This window comes from Thermobia domestica, chromosome 12, assembly GCF_964235325.1.
Source record: "Thermobia domestica chromosome 12, izTheDome1.hap1.1, whole genome shotgun sequence".
Classification (NCBI taxonomy): Eukaryota; Metazoa; Arthropoda; class Insecta; order Zygentoma; family Lepismatidae; genus Thermobia; species Thermobia domestica.
Window position 1 is genome coordinate 229,785,017 of NC_137465.1, and position 17,984 is coordinate 229,803,000.

General features: G+C 35.0%; 1 protein-coding gene across 3 annotated transcripts in view; it reads left to right on the forward strand.

The window, feature by feature from the left end:
• The window catches only part of LOC145667104 (uncharacterized), a 78,631-nt gene extending 62,223 nt beyond the window's left edge, over positions 1-16,408 (forward strand). For all 3 annotated transcript variants that reach the window (XM_081734842.1, XM_081734841.1, XM_081734840.1), the window contains exons 10-11: positions 1,993-2,094; positions 9,128-16,408. In XM_081734842.1, the coding sequence (XP_081590968.1) occupies positions 1,993-2,094; positions 9,128-9,167 (142 nt within the window). In that variant the 3' untranslated portion in view covers positions 9,168-16,408. The remainder of the gene's footprint in view (positions 1-1,992; positions 2,095-9,127) is intronic.
• The last annotated feature ends 1,576 nt before the right edge of the window (positions 16,409-17,984 follow it).

A 17,984-nucleotide genomic window follows, 5' to 3' on the forward strand; every position in this document is an offset into this window, starting at 1 on the left:
GGGTAAGGAGTCATGATGTGCCAAGACAAGAAAATAAGTAGCAAAATGAATGTCTAAACCTAGTTACAGTAGTCCAAGAAACTGAAATCAAATAAGTGCACGGTTGCTTTTATGTAAGTCACAAATGACTAAATAACACAAATAAATGAATAGTAGGCAAATATTGCAGTGCGGTTAATTTTCTAAGGGATCTTTCCGATTTAAATCTACTGTTCACAAACTAGCGAAGCAGAGAAAACATGCAGATTATTAACAATCCTTGACACCTCGTGCGAAAAGGGATGGCTGCACCAACTCCTTGCATTGATATCTCTTTTCTCTGTTTAGATGATCAAAACAGGTTTTCACAGCGCATATAGGAAGATGCGTGTCTGTATGTATTCTTTGTGTGTGGTATAGTTAGTGCTGAATGAAAGCATATCTTCCCTGACCCCCCTGAGTAGTAAAACTTATACTTTTCATTAACAATAGTTTAGTACTCCAAAATTTATTGAGTAAAGCCATTTAGGAGGAATATTGTGGCAAAGATGACTCAGTGAATATATACGAAGGACGCTGGAAAAAGTTCTGCAAACGATATGAAAAGAGACCTGCGAAATTTTGGAAAATTGCATTATTGTTTTTGAGCGTATTCATCTTTTAAGATCGATGCTTTTACTAACACTCAAACCAGTTTTCCAAGCATTTTTACACTCTGAGGCTGTTTCCTCAGAAACCATTGTTCGGAATATGTTAACAATTGATTCAGGCGACAGAAACCGTTCATACATCTCATTTTTCATTTGTGGGAACAAAAGGAAGTCATTAGGTGATAAATCAGGTGAATACAAACAATGAGTCATTAATTCGACATTTTTACTGGACAAAAATACAATGGTTTAGTGTGTTAGAGGGAACTGGCATTCTTGTGATGCGACGATTTGAGGTTATTTTACGTCCATCATTTACAATCCTTGATCTTCTAAAGCTTTGGATACCACATGTGTGTAACCAAACAAACCAGCAATCATTTGCTTGGCAACACTCCTGGAATGAACAACTTTTATTGGTTTCTCCTCTTTTTGAAACGTCCAAACAGTGCATTGCAGCTTACTTTAGGGTTCGTATGAATAAATTCAAGTTCCGTTCGCTGTAATGCAGTATTCCAAATTTGTCTTACCTCAGTTAAATTTTTTGAGGATTTCTTTACACCAATTGACACGAGCCTGTTTTTGAGCTTCGGCCAAGTTTCGTGGATCCAAAGTGAAAGTTTCCGTTTGTTCAGATGACTCTGTAAAATGCCTGAATCTCTGTCGTCACATACTGATCTTTCTCATTTCGCTCATTGCATCAACCTTACTGACAACAAAAGGGGTGAATAGACGATTTTCACGAAATTTATCACTGACAAAAGTGCAATCGCGCTGGAATTCGGATAATCAATTGTACAGTCCTATTGGATGGTACGTCATCCCCAAAACCCAAATAAAGTCAATCGATGTATTGTTTCGGTGCTAATTATATTTGAAATCATTACCCGAAAGTGTTGTTTTCGAGAAATTTTCATTTCTCGCACAGAACTGCTTTTACAAACTGCTCTGAAAAAGAAACGAATAGGCTTCAACAAAGAAACAGTAAAATCTTTTTAAAAAACCTCTTGTTTCAAATTTTATAATAGCGGAACACTTAGCACCACTGTTAATAGTAGTTTGCAGAAACTTTTCTAACATCCTTAATATACTATATATATTGCTCTCTTTTATTAATGTAAACTTTCAAAGGATTGGCAGCGAATATAGAGTGTATATATATAATATATATAGTATATATAGGTATATATAATATACAATTTATACGTACCATTTTGTAAATATTACGTTGTAAATTAAAAACAGATACAGAGCGATCTGCATGTAACATTGCTTTTGCATCATACATTCCTTTATTCGGCTTAGATTGGTTTTGACTCTTTGTGGTTTAATTTGATTGTTTATTATAATTTTTTTTCTCCAGAGCGAGAACAAGAACTCGCACTTTTGTAAAATCTCCATCTCCTCAAAAGAAGCAAGAAGTTTCGCCTTTGAAAACCAGAAGAGGTGCAACAACTGCGAAGAAGTAAGTTGTCTTTCTATAATAAATCTCAAAACATTGCCTTCTAGTTAGTGTACAAGTAGTAACCAAAAAAGACTGATATGGTGATCTTTATCTTTAAAATAATGTATTCGTAATTTAAAATTGAATGAAATATTAATGCCTGTCAAGACTTGCATGTCTGTTTTTCCTAGCGATAATCAGGGTTCCCTCTTGTCCTGGAAATCCTGGAAATGTTCTTGTATTGATTTTGTCCTGGAAACATCCTGAAAATGTCCTTGAAAATGCATTTTTGTCCTTGAAATTTACAGAAATACTGAATGTCAGATTTTTCATAATTATAATGAACATTTTAATGGATTGTTATTTTTGCTATTCCTGTTTATGTACTGAATAATAATTTGTCATGATCCTGCATGTGTGGGTGGTTGGTGGGCTTTCTTTCTCCCAACATGATGATGGTTGGCTGGCAGAACTTTTCTTCTTCTTTCATCCACTAGTCGGTCAACCCATTCTTAGATGCTGTCCACTAGCACTATCCTCCAGAAACTGTGCTTTGTGCCAGTATCAATCCTCCATGATCAGTCTATTTTCGCAACAGTATTTAATCTTCAGTAATATTTCATATGAATTGTGACAAGGTTGTTTTTACACAAAACTGTTGGATGGCTTGGAAGAATTTAGATTTGTTGTTAATCATAAAGGAGGCTGCTGTCGAACGAGGTTACAGCGTAAATAAAAATCTGCTGGTTGAAAATATGAAGGAGAAATCATTGGTCGGCCTGAGATTGGTGTGTGATAACATTTCTCATAAAGACTTTACTTCAATCAACATCACGAAAGAAGTGCTGCATCATGCCTTCCATGCAAGGCAGCGCTAAGTCGAAGTGCAGAGCAAGAGGAAAGAGATAAGTGAAAATGTACAGCAGCTGCAGAAAAAGAAAGGGAAATTGGTGAAAACAAGTGAAGCTGTGGAGACAAGCAAACCAGCTTGCACATGAAGCAGAGCAGAAGTCTTGCTTTACTTTATTGACAAAGTCAAATGCTATCCGTAGAGCAGCTTCACTAAAGAAGAGAGATTGTCTACAGATGAGGAAATCACACAATATAATACTTTTTTTTTTTTAATTATATCTGTCACTCTGTCATGCAATGAAGATGCCATGTACGAAAAGTAGGTTTTTGTTGTTTGTAAATTTGTTCGGTGCACAATTAAAATTTCATGTAGAAAGAATGAAAATACATGTGCTTGATGTGGATGGAGCGGGTGTCTGTAGGGGGAGTTCGGAGGCAAAAAAAAAAAAAAAGCTTATTACGCTCCGCTTTGTGTATTTAATCATTGTATATTAATAGTGTCATTGCATTGATAATCACTGCATAAGCTACTGTACTTTTCATTTCACTGTTTTGAGTTTTGAACCTACACTGGCAGTCCTGTTATATCTTTCTGTCGAAGTCCTGAAAATTGTTGATTTGTGCTGGAAATTTTTTGGGGAAAGAGAGTGGGAACCGTGAATAATTATTGATAAACATTGAGAAATTTCAATTTCGTAAACTTGTGCACACATTGAGAAATTTCAATTTCGTAAACTTGTGCACAAGAGGTTTGAACGTGGAACGAAAACAATCCCGAAATTTCGATACTACACAGCAGAAAATGAGGTGTTAAAGTAACACAAAATGACTACCACTTTAGCGTCTTCTTGTGTGTTAATTTAACATCAAGAACATCACCTTCCGAGCATATCAGAAATAAGTAGTAACTAGCATTGAGAATTTTCATTGGATTTTATTGTTTGCTATGAGCAAAGCTTTACGCAGTATATTTGGCATTTATGCCAAGTAACTAACAACATGCTGTTTTTTTTTATAATCGTCACGAAAATACTTTTATATAACTTTGAATTGTGTGACAGCAATTACATAAATAGTAGTGCTGGCATCTGCTGTTCGTATCTGTTGTTCATATGTGTTATGACATAAGAACAACAGATGGCAGAACTGCTACTCATATAACTGATATCAAACAATTCAAAGGCTTACAAAACTTATTTTCGTGACCGATTATAGGAAACAGCACGTTATTCATTACTTGGCATAAATGCCAAATATACTGCGTAGCTTTGCTCATAGCTAACAAAATCCAATACAGGTTCTCAATGCTAGTTACTAGTTTTTTTATGTACTCAGAAGGGGATGTCCTTGATGTTAAATTAACACACAAGTTACACGCTAAAGTGGTAGTCATTTTGTGTTATTTTAACACCATTTTTTGCTGTGTAATTAAGTAAAGTACTATCATTTTGTAGTAGACCGTAGTTGTGCCGATTGGTGCTACTTATGATGGACGGAAGAACGTACGGGCAAATCAATCTGAGCAGGTATTTAAAAGAGGAGAAAACACTAAAGAGGCACATGCTGCAAAGAAGATATATCTGTAATATGAAATTGTGTAGGGTGGAGGTAAGATAGAATGAACGAGATAAGAAATTGAAACAAGGTTTAATGGAGGAGGCAGAAAAAGTGGAGATATGTGGATGAAGCAAGCTCGAGACAGAATGATTAATATACAAAGACTGTAAATAGGAACATGTAATGAAAGGTAGCTGATCGGGAAATCGCAACTGCCAGAATATCAAAATGAAACTTCTGTCCGTTGCGAGATGTTCAAGTCAGAATGTCGAAAATAGAGTATTATTCACATCTAATCTTTTGGTCCTGATTCGGAAAGAAAGCGGGAGATTTCAGTTTTTTCAGTTCTCGCAAGACTTACATGTTAGGTGTTTTGCGGTCACGGTTGTCAGGTTATGTAAGTAAAATTTCTCCAAAACGTGGTAAAAATATTACCAGATTATCTGTTCGTCATAGCTGGAAGGTTCAATTTTCAAAGAAAGGAGTGTGTTGTAAGTTCACGTTCTCTGACAATATGATCTCTTGTGAAATTGATGCGTATTAGTGTTCCAGCCAGGCATTTTATTATTATTATTATTTGTAATGTCTTTGATAGGCTGTAACTATGACAAAATTCAATGTAATGTCTTCGATAGGTTGTAACTATAACAAAATTCATTTTCGCAACATTAACTCTGTTTGAAAGGGAAAAAACGACATCTACTGAAAAACTGATTTTGAGAAAGTGACAGTTTTCTGGTTAACTAAAAGTCGCAAACTTACAGATGCAGTAAGGCTCTCGTACCTATGATAACTTCGCGAATATTATAGATACAGCTTTCTCTTTTCTCTGTTAGTGCCACATGGTGATATGATTTTTCCCGCTGTTAGTAACTGAGTTTCGATCAAATCTGCAGAAACACGCTTGCCTTTAGACTTTACACACACGATGAATTTCTGATTTCATCTGTTCGAAATGCATTCTTACCTCGGCTAACAATATGGCAGGTAATGTTGATATACATATACGGGTTAGAGTTGTGATGTACGAGTCAGTTCAGCCCAAAGTTTGGGTAAGAAATCCTTAGCATTCCCTGGGTGAGATCGGAAGGGGGACATGTAAAAATAGATCGAAAATGACACATGTTAGTGTTGAATCCGTAGTTTTTGGAATCGCTAAGATGAATACCTACACTCTCGAGCCTGTGTAAGTCCACATTCAGTCCCCATCATCATGATAGGTGGGAAAGGATGAAAATAAAATATCCAAAATGACTGAGAATAGTGTCGAGTCATAGTTTCTGAGGCCGGGTTGAAATAACTTTTAAAATATAGTATCTACGTCAAGGTGGGTTTTTGTCATGTCATTCAGATTAAGTTTGTATTTTATGGGGTTAAGATGTTCCAAAATTTATGACAAAAGTAGAGTATCTTATGGATTGAGTGCGTATCCTAAGGGGTAAGGGGATTCAGATAACTTCCTGTAAACCTTTTGTTCCCCGTGCGAAGAACAGGTATTTTTAGGTAGTTATTATTTTGAAAAAATTAAATATTTAAAACTATGGTGTGCAAGTGACCGCTGCTGATGAAAATGTTTGTCATGTTTCAACTTGTTGGCGTGGGTATCATAATTTCTACAGATTTTATCTATATTCACAGTTTCCGAGCTTTTTGCTGATTTTAAAGAAATTGTGAGTTCTAGTGAAACTAGATTATTTTCGAATACTCGTTTTAACAAAGCAATTCAGTGGATGACCTGATCGTGTCGACAAACTAAGTTGTCGATGAAATGAACGTAATCAATTTTTAGTTTTCTCTTTCTTCTGTTACACCATGATATATTTTTCTGGTGCTCTGGTCAGTATGCACAAAAGTTCACCAAAATTCCCAACTCTTTGTTCCAAGTGCTTCTGTGAAGTTTTGTAGTCTTTGAGAGGTGTAGTAGATCAGACGTTTATAAGTTCTAGTATATCTGTGAAGAACTTTAGCATACATTCAATGATTTTTCGCCAGTTAGATGACATCCATCTGGGGTCGCATATCAATAGTTTCTGAATAATTTGCACATTTGTGATTTCTTCGAAGTTTGCCTGCTAACGAGAGTTGCGCGAGAAAGTTTTACCCTGACCCACTTCCACATATCACAGAGCGATGAAATGTTACATTTGTAATCCTTCATACCAATGTAGGTCATGTGGTAATATACGTATCATAACCTCACCGTTGCTGTGTAATAGGTCCGAACGTAAAATAAGGTGTAGTGGTCCAAAATCCATTACTGCACCTCACAAAGCAACATGGCAATATTGTAGATGTACTTGCCCCTAGGAAATGACTGCATGGTTGGGAAGAGGTGTAATGAAGATAATATACGGTCAAAAGAAAACGTGAATTATGACTGATTTTATACTTAGGGTCGTGCATCTGTCTGGCCAGAATTCGAGCAGTGAACGGGTGCATTGTTTTCCAGGAGGTGGACATTGTTTGTCAGCATGCCATGCCATGCTCCTATAACACAGTAACGGTGCAGAGTTACGATACCACATGACCTACATTGGTACAGAGGATTGATTACACATTTAATATTTCATCGCTCGTGTCGACCGTGAACCTGCACAACACCGGAGATGATCATGAAAGTGTGTGATGTGATTCGCGAAGACAGAAGGCAAACAATTCACGATGTTTGTAAGAGATTGCGATTGTTGTATGGTACATGCTCCGATGAACTGAACATGAGATGAATTGCAGCGAAGTTTGTCCCTCACCTTCTTAGCATCGAGAAAAAAAAAGAAAAAGAAAAAGAAAAAAAACCCTCAGGATTCAGGCGTGCACTGAGCTGCAACAAAGGACCGAAAAAGTTCGCAACAACATCAAGTCGATTCTAATACTTTTTTCGACACTCGAGGAATTGTGCATAAGGAGTTTGTTCCATCTGGTCAGAATGTCAACGGGAAATTTTACTGCGAGGTTTTGAAGAGACTGAGGGAAGATGTTCGATGCAGACGGCCAGAGCTGTGGCAAACGAAAGGCTGGTGGCTATACCATGACAACGCTTTGGCGCACACCTCGCTCGTTGTGAGCCCCATAGCAGAACGTGATGTGATCTGCGATGTGATCGCAGAAAATTTGCTGCGCCTGTGCAGAAAAGTTGCCAGAGGGGGGGGGGGCAGGATAAATAAATAAAATTAGCCAACAGAAAACTATAAAAACAAGCCTGCTATGTGTAGTTGTCTTAAATGCACGGAGGACTCGCATAAATATAGTTTTTTTTTTTTTTTTTTTCCCCATCAAATACTCTGTTGCAGTAAAGCTAATGATGTTTTATTTGAGTATACCATTGTCTGAAACCATTATGTGAAAGCTGGGGTTCAGTCGTTACTAATGTGATGGAGGAAAGGCCAGCAGCAAAGGATAAACTTAGTGATGATATTGGAATAACAGACCAGCTTACATACATTATTCTAAGTGGACCTCCATAAGTAAAACTTTCAAAAAAATGAGACTTCACAGGTTATAACTCGAACTAGGGATTCCGCTAAAAACTTGTTTACCATGCTTCATGAAACTAACTAACTAACTAACTAACTAACTAACTCTATGGCCTATGGAACCCGGAGGTTCAGTGCCGCGTTCACAAAAGCTCTCCACTGACTTCTATCCTTAGCTAATTGCATCCAGTTTCTACTTTGTATTCCTATCTCTGCGAGATCCATCTTAATATTATCCTCCCATCTGCGCCTAGGTCTTCCTAATGGTCGTTTTCCTATGGGTCTACCAGTCAAGACTTTGAAAGCGTTTCTACTTTTTTCCATTCTAGCTACATGACCTGCCCACCTAAGCCTCCTAGACTTGACGACCCTAACAATGTTGGGCAAACCGTATAAACTATGTAGTTCCTCGTTATGAAGCTTCCGCCATTCCCCATTCTCGTTCCTCTTGGGTAAGAATATTCTTCTCAGGATCCTGTTCTCAAATACTTTCAGTCTATGTTCTTCCCTCAGAGTAAGCGACCATGTTTCGCAACCATACAGAACAACAGGCATGATTATCGTTTTATATATTTTAAGCTTCAAATTCCTCGACAGAATTCGCGACGACAAGACATTTTGAACCGAATAGTAACACGAATTCCCTGCTTTTAGTCGACATTTAATTTCTTCGTGAATATGATTTTCGTCTGTAATAAAAACATGATAGTATCATCTTGATTTTTTATTTTCGAATTTCTGCAGAAAATTTTGACTTCGCAGAAAGACAAAGGAAGTTCTGCCATCGGGGTTGTGAGGGAATTCCTGGCGAGAAAACAACATTGCAACGGTCCTGACCCTCCCAACTCCCCTGCGAACTCTATCTTCCCGAAGATGAAATTCGCGTTGAAAGGGCGACCTATTGACTCCATTGAAAATTTCCAAGTGGAATCGCAACGGGTCCTGAAAACCCTTCACTCTTCGGACTTCCAGGAGTGCTTCCAAAATTGGGAACAATGCCGGAATCATTGCATGCATGACGGAGGTGACATTAGGACGTAAGAGTAGTTTTCTGAATTTTACAATGACAATTTCTGATATTTTGGGTAGCACCTCGTATTTCTGTTAATCTGTATTTCTCTCTTTGTTGAAGGTTTTTATACAGGTGTTAATAAAATTTTGTTTTGAATTTCCAGATCTCCAGTGGGAGCGCGAACGAGAGGAAGAAAAAGATGAAAAGTTTTCCATGAAAGCTTGATATAACACGTGACCTGCGGCTTTATATTCCTACTATGGAAAGGAAAAAAATATATATTTAATTAGGAATGACCGAAGTTGGCAGAACGTTGGATCATTGTATTATGACTGTGAATCAGTCAAAAAAAAAAAAAGTTTTTATTGAATAGGTAGTTGATACATTAGAAGATTATTAATAAACATAGAATTTTCACTTTCTTGTACAATAATATATATATAAAGACAGATGTGTATCTATATAATAAGGAAATTATATTTGTCATATATTTCATTTTGGACAAATTTAAATGCTATGTTGAAATTCAAGAGAATAATATTTTATATTAGACAAATCTCTGAATAACACGTGAGTATTGACTGTAAATATTTTTTTCGATCTCGATTTTTTTTCCACTAGCTTTTCGCTTAAGTGTGTGTGCAACTTTTGTTTACAATTTAAAGGTTAGACTTAGAATTATTGCTAGAAACTTGATCATGTGTTGATGAAGCATATCCACTATCTTTTATGAGTGAATGTATTTTCAACCTTTATATTGTGGCAATCGTAGATTAAGATTATTGGATTGATGATTTATCGTAATAAGAGCATCATGGTAGACCGGTGGTAGTAAGTAATGTTATTATTAATAAGAATAATAAGAGAGAAGTTGAATCACTTTTTGTCCTGTTTTAATATCTAAGAACTTAATTATGTTTTACGTGTTGGAATAATTTAAGATTAAAGAATTTTAAAGAAAGAAAAAAAAAATCATTTTAAATTAGTAATAGTGCAATAGATAATGAATGTAGTCTGTACTAATTGTATGTGCACTTCATGTGTGTGGTTTGACAGACCATTTCAAACCATTTTTAACACTGCCTTGAATTCATTTATAAATGTACAGAGAAGAAAAAAAAATATTTTTATTGAAACAGTATGTATTTATTTTTGAACATGTTCATTGGTGGTTACTCCGTAAGTGTTCTTGTTATTGTAGTGTTGCATAACTCTCGGTAAAATCTGAAATTTTACTTTTTAACTGTTCGGAATATTATGTGAGAAAGGAAAAGAATACAATAACGATATTTTACACTGTATTATAAGTGCTCTCTGCAACATGTAAGTGTATGATGGCTATGTGACACGTTAGGAACGTTTTGTAGGCACGCTATATAATATATTTCTTTTGTTGGGTGTTGGATATTTTTGTGAGGTTTTATTGAAAGGACCTGCAGAGATCTAAATATTGTGTCATAAATATATGTTTTAATTGAAGTACAAGTTATCACTGAGGTACAAAAAATACACGACTTAAAAAAAAAAAAAATGTTCATACAACAGTACAAAAGGTGTAAGCAGTACTGTGTACACCGCGTACAATTGGTATTTGGTCCATAACTTTGAAAGTGCCTTTTTTAAAGAAATTATATATACATATATGGTAATTCTAATTGAGATGATAAACTTTTACAAAGTAATTAACATCTGACTCGAATCTTACTTTCCGTATGCATACATACAAATCGAACACGTAAATCTTAGTGATTTGTATAACAGCCGGAATGCATGCGACAATAATAGATGACGTAGGAAACATCTTTTTGTCAACAAATAAGTGTACTATGGAACATGTGAAGTACCTGAAATCATCCCTTCAAGAAAATAGCTCAGAAGAATTTCCATTGTTGATGTACATATCACTTTGTTTAAGTTTATCGACTCGTTAGAGTAATTGTTCCGACATGTTCAAAGCGGTGTGCTTGTGATGAAACTGAATATTTTCTGAATAAATTGGCAAATAAGATGCAATGTTTACGCCTTACAGCAAAGAATAAAGAAGACGTTTACAGAGAACTATGTGTAAATTACCTCATTTACTCGAAAGGAAAGAAAGAAAAAAAAAAAAACATTCAGTGGAAAATAGGAACATTACAAATTTATATTGAAGTTTCGAGGTTACATTCAAAAATGCACTAATTACTTGGATCCCTCTAGTGGGGAAACTTCGTACTTCTGTAAGAAATTAATGGTAGAAGTGGTCTTCCGGTAGCTCAAGTACTGAAGAAAAGAAATGAGTTGTAAGAAGGAACACCTTTTGAATGTGTCTGTGCAATTAATAGAAACTTTTAACTTTATAGATATTGCTAGTTAGTTTCTGGTGACAAAGTTAGATCCTAAAGATTAATTACCTCATCTTCGTATATGTAAACATCCACTAGTAGCTAGTTATATCTAGGTTAAATGGGATCTCCAATTTAGTCCAGGATACGTAAGTAAACCTTTTATTTCAAAGCCATTGATTTTAGAATTAATATGAAATCAGAAGTGACCAATACGGAATTAGTTGTAAGAAATTTGATATCTCAGATAAATAATTGTTTTTTTAATGAGTTTTAGCTGGAATGAAATTACGTGTTAATATTTTGCGTAGATGTGATTTATTTAGTTCCATGTACATTATGAATAACAATGCTGAATTTTTTTCTCAGTAGGTTTGTTTGTATTGAACACATGAATTATATTAAAAGTACCGTAATTAATGTCGACTAACTAAGGAAATTATGATTTACAATACTTGGACAGTGTCAATAGTATCAAAGTTAAAATTCACATGATGTGGAGCTAGTAAAACTGAACATGTAAAAGCAATCTGTAATTTTTTTTTTTTATCCCATGCGTACTAAAAAAAAATGTTTTGGAAAATTAAATTTTTTGTTTATACGCTAACCAAAAAGTATACTCACTTCACAGTGTCCTTTTCAGAGTACCTACGTAGCCGCATACTATGTAAACTCGTCATGTATGTTGACTTGGATTTGATTTCCCGGTGATTACTCATGTGGTTTACAATTTAAACTCTGCTTTGGTGTGTAAAAAGGGGCGTAAAACTTCACTTAGGGATGTTTTGTCTCTCTTAGCTTTGGTGCTGAAAAGGAGCGTGAAAATATAATCAATATGCTATATTTAGTACGTATAGAAAATTTTTTGAAAGAGTCAAATTTGTTGAGTCAAAGTTGCCAATTGCCTATTCGAGTATCTTTCAATAGTATTTATTAAAATATCACCATGATGCACTTTTGAGGCTGGCAATATTGATAGTAACCACTTTGTCGTGCTTTACTTTTGAAAAAAAAAATATAAAAAATGCACAGATGAAATTCTACATTTGGCTTGCGAATGCAGTATTAGCCTTTTTGTTATTTCATACCACTCTTGAATATAGTTTATTAAAATAAAAAGATAATAATGCATGGACACTTCCTTATATCGACGAGCCAAGACAGCTATTTGTCCATAACTATTTAATTACTCATTGGCGTTTGGCGTTAAGTTATTTGACTGTTCTTAGGACACAGCCGTTATGTGAGACACTTAAACGGTGTTTACCTTTGAATAAAGTTCGGATACATAGTACGAAATTGTCAGTCTGTTTTTGCATTAATTAATAAGACATTCTTTATTCGTGTAAGATTTTTAAATTTACGAGTTGGTGCATCACATGAAGAGAGTGTAAGTGCCAATCAGGATTTTTCATTTGCAGCAATGGACATAATACAGTTGCATTAATTATAAGGCTTAAACATATTTACATCAAATACCAAGGAAAATGTCATGCAGTAATTTTCATTACACGTAGTAAGGTATCAGATCTTTTCAAACTATCAAGTCCTAGCCGTACCCACTACTGCGTGTAGGTCAAACTTTAGTAGGAAAATTACTGTTACAGTGTTTGTAGGTCCTCAACTAAGAGTCGTCCATAGCTTTGGACAGTGGAAAGACGTGGAGCAGGATAGATATCCAAGTATTTTTAAGATTCTGTGTTTTGAAAAGAGACATTACGTTATTTGCGAAAAGATTTTGAATTTTTAAAAAGTAATACCTGACTAGGTGATAACGATTTTATAATTTTCATCAAAGTTTGCGTGGTGCATATTTAAAATAACTATTTGGCCAAGATTTGTACCAACCTGCAAATAATTTTTTTCTTCGGGGACGTAGACATTTTAAAAGTACAACTTCGTCAGAACTCAAATTACGCTGTCCTGCAAAGCTCTGTATGTTTAAAATAATATTAATAAAATTTTATTTAAGTGTATTTCTGTTTGTTTTTTTCACGTTAGAGAAATGGAGAGTCAGCTTGCTTCGTCTTTTTATTTTTTAAGTTCTCATTTGCATTCGTCTGATCGATAGGTCAAGAAGTGAAATGATTTATGATATCGTGTACAGGGCTCTGGGCGAATGACGTGACCTCTTCAGCACTAAATCTATATCACAGATGAAGATAGTTTAACTTGTGCCCCGAATTGTGTGGTTTCACGGGAAATTGAACCCAGATCCTCCCTACCAAAGTCGACAACAAACCACTTAGCTTCAGTGAAGGTAACTCAAGGAATGAACGGCATTGTTAATGGAAAAGAACTTTTAGAAGTGCTTACTTCCCGAGTTTGGCCCCTTCGATATTTACAGTACTTTTATTTTATCTTGGCACACTTCCCTCCAGTGCACGTGGCTGGCTTTTAAAATACTTCCTGCTAGCACTCACGTGAACGTTTTAATCCAATAGACGTCTTATTGGCTTTGTCGTGTAAGTGACGTTAGTTGTGAGCAAGCCCATCAAATGAAGTCATTGCTATTTGGCGGGTAGTTGAAGTGTTTAGTTGCCACAGCGAACAAGTGTGTTACAGTGACTTTGAGTGGTATGGCGTTTTGCTGTTTTCTAGCGTATTGTAACTCGCAACTTAACTGCGGCGTGGCAATAACGCGTTACAGACAGATCTATCCTTTAGGAGGGAAGCGTGCCAAGATAAACGTACTCTTAACAGGATATGAAAAATACACACATCTATCTATCTATATCTATACATCTTGGGTGCTTGAATCCTTCGCTCTGGTACTCCCAATGCAGTTGCTCTGATTTAAATATACGTAATTCGGTTTATCTCTATCAGTTACTAATAGCAAATTGCATCAGGATGAAGATACATGCAGTTGTTGAAAGGTTATAAGCTTAACTATAAGAAAGAAGGCTACAACGTGAAAAAAGGTTACAACGTTCATTGACTTTTATAATTAAGTAATTTTGTAGAACTAAAATTAAACACTGATGTAAGGAAAATATTGTACTAATATGTACAATAGAATTTTTCCGTTTCAAGAACATAGTTTCTCGACTTGATACATGCTCCTCAATTGAAAATTGCTTATTGCGTCTTTTTAAGTTTCTTTTTAAATTATGGTTTATACGTACACACAGCCAAGTATAAAGAAGTCCAACAATTAGTATGTACTTTATACGAATATTCATGTGTTTGGTGTTAAGCATGAATAAATCTATATTTACGATGTAGATTTTTGGTTATTTTTCAGTTATAGTTTTAGTTGCTGCTAAACTCGTTTAACACGAAGTAATATGTGTAACACAAAAGTAGTACGAAGTTTGTCAAATAACTATGTAGGGATGCCCAAAAGATACATGGAAATATTTGTTGAAAAAAGGTTAAGAATTACCTTGAAATAGGAAGTAATGTTGATAGTATTGGATAAACAGAAGATTGGTAATGTAATTTTGTTTAGCGGGAAAGAACGCAGAAATTTTAAAAAGTAAAATAATTCTAGGATCAATCAAAATAACAGAATTGGCATTACAATTAAGCTTACCAATTGAGGAGTTTACGCCCTTTTTTGCATCAAACGCATTTGTGGCTTTTGCCATGCTTGTTTAGCCTCCTGGTAACATTTCCATTCAATATCAGAATAAAATGCTGCATATTACATTGTTTTATGTAAGAAAAAAATCACTACTTAAATTTTCAACATCGTTTTTTCTCCAACAGCATGTTTCAGACTTACGCCCTTATTGCATCAAACTCCTCAATTATAATAATTGCAGTGGAATTATATAAAAAAAAAAAACCGTTAACTACTCTTGCTTAAAACTATAATTATTTCAGCTCTAATTATTAAATCTGAGGCCTGTTTCTCAAAACGTACTGATTTTATAATAGCGTAAAACTTTTCAAAATCAAATAGTTTACAATTGTATTTACCATAAAATAATGAGAAGTATTTAGAAATGACTTCTACTATTATAGGGGACACAGTGGCAGAGCAGTTATCTCTTATGCGTGGGGTCCTTGCTTCGATCCACGCATCAGAGGTAAGTTTGTGATGGATAACACCATGTTCGTGGTTTTTCTCAGGGTACTCCGTTTCCTCCTACTTCCTTATTCCACCAATTCTTTCATCATTCACTTGGCGTTAATTATAGTCTCCCTTAGCCTAAAGAGCATATTCGTGGGACGTTAAACTTTTTTTTTAACGTGGTAAACTGCACATTAAAGAAGAAGTACTTTGAGAAATAAGTCCCTGTTGAGGTCTTCAAATACGAATATTATTCTTCACCCAGCCTCTAGCATTCACATTAGATCAAAGTTACAAGAGCAGAATGCACATGCGTCTAGGTGGTGTGTGGTCAGCGCATCGTTTCCTCCATTGCCTTTGTTTCTATCTTTATAGACCGCCCTGACCTCTGTAAGTGAAGTCCACAATCGCCTCATGGCACTGAGTCCACTCCGGAAACAGCTCGGAACCACTCGGTATATAGAAGCACATGTATTCAACATAAAAATTAATGTAGTATTTATACCATGTAACGTCCCGTTAAGATATCATTTATTATCCACTTAGCTTAATGAGTCTTCTAAATCTTTTACGAACAGCAATTAGTAGTTAAGCTATTTTGTAAATGTTTGTGGAGCACGCTCATGTTCTTGAAATTAAAATAACAGGCAACAAATTCGAAGCGTAGGTTTCTAGTAATTCCAAGGTTTTTGTTTTAATAATACAATTGAGTCTGAGCCAAATTATACCAACACAGATAGCACTGTGTAAATTATTATAGTAAATGTGATCGGGAAAGTCAGCAAGCCTAGTTACAATGGTTAATTGGTGTATTTCTGTAATTGCTTAAATTGTGAATCGTAAAGGTCATATCAGAAGAATGTGACAAAAGTGAACAACATTTTTATAAACTGTGTATTATAACTGTTAGTAGACAACAAACATTTTGAATATTCAAATTTAGTTTTCATATCATGTGTCACATTTTAGTATTTGTCACCTTGTATTAAAATAGCCAAAAACAGAAGTTTTAATAAAGTTGTACTTAACTTTGTACTTGATCAATTTTCAGGGATAATGCACGAAGATAATAAATGTATTTTTTAATCTCACTACCAAATTGCAGTTGTCTTATGCATGTCGAAACTCGTTTCTGGTAATTAATTCGATGGCGTAAGAAACCAAAGTTAATAAAAGAATGATGCTGGTATTATCCTGTGGTACATCAATCCAATCGTGGATGGTATACTCAAAAGTTTTATATTCATACTTTCTAGGCATATGCAAAGGGTATTCAGGTGCTGTATGCCCCGCATTATATGAAGTTTTATAGGAGCGATGTGTTCAGTCGATCTTAATCGCTCCCAGTTAATTGTTCATTCACGCGTTCATCTTTTCTCGATAACTCCAGCGTTCTCAAACTGTGGTCCTCTTAAATTGAACATTAGTCCAAAAAGGACAAAAAAATCCGTATTACGCAGTAAAGTTTAGAATCTCAAATATGTATTGTATATTGTTCCTTATTGCTTTGGAGATATTCGACAGTGTTAATAATACAAGACTTACTAAAGGACCAAATATAACGTCTGATGACGATGATGTTAACGTTGTCGAAACTGTTACACAAGTAGTAGTAATATATATTTAGTGCTTTGGTAAATTTTGTTTTATTAATTAGATATTGTGTAACTTAACACGGTAAATATTACACAAATTCCAATAGGTTATATAGACGTATTATTATAAATTATTCGTAATAGCGTTCAATTATTAAGAAAAAAACTAACATGAATTTTCCACTAATATTAATGTAAAAGGAAGGAATTTTAATTAGTACTGTTTTAAAAATATAAGTATACTATTGTATGCTGAAAACAAATAATAATAATTAAAAAAAAAACTTATGAAGGGGATAAGAGTAGGGTGTTCCTTGGAACGTTGTAATGAAAGTATTCCTCACTTGAAAAAAAAAAAAATTAAGAAACGCTTCCATAGTGTAAGGAATTGGAAGGTTCATCGTCCCAGAAAGAAAAGCTTATCATTGAACCTTATCATATGCTAATACAATCTATTTCAGGATTGTTATTACCTTTTTTTTCCCCTATATTCTAGGTTAGCCCAAAGTTTCTCAACTAAAATTGTGCATCTCACAAGTATTCTTCGTGCTATGTGGGACCACGGTGGCTCAGTGGTAGAGCGTTCACCTCTGGTACATGGGGCCCTTGGTTCGATCCCAGCTCGCGCCAAGTGAGCCTTGTAGTGGACAAATACCATGTGCGTGGGTTTCCTCGGGGTTCTCCAATTTCATTCATTTCTCATCACTGTCCTCTTTAGTCTAGCCGGCATAACCGTGGGACGTAAAACTTAGAAAGATTTTCTTCGTGCTATGTGTTGTCGTCCAATAGGTCTTGTTCCTAGTTATTAGGATCGAAGTGTACTATTCGTTAAGACACGTAGCATGCCAGACAATAATATTGTGAATATCCGAAATCAACCAGCTTTGCTTTGCTCTGCACATGGTGCACTAACCATAAATATTAGTTGCGTCTTTTTTCTTAATCTGATAAGCTACATGTCTGAACGAATAGTTTAACGCGTTTAGTATATACATTTATGCGTTGCCCTATTTCGTTAACCTGTTTTTGTTTCAAATATTTTTCTGTAAGTAGTTTTCAAATATCCATCTTTTATTGTTA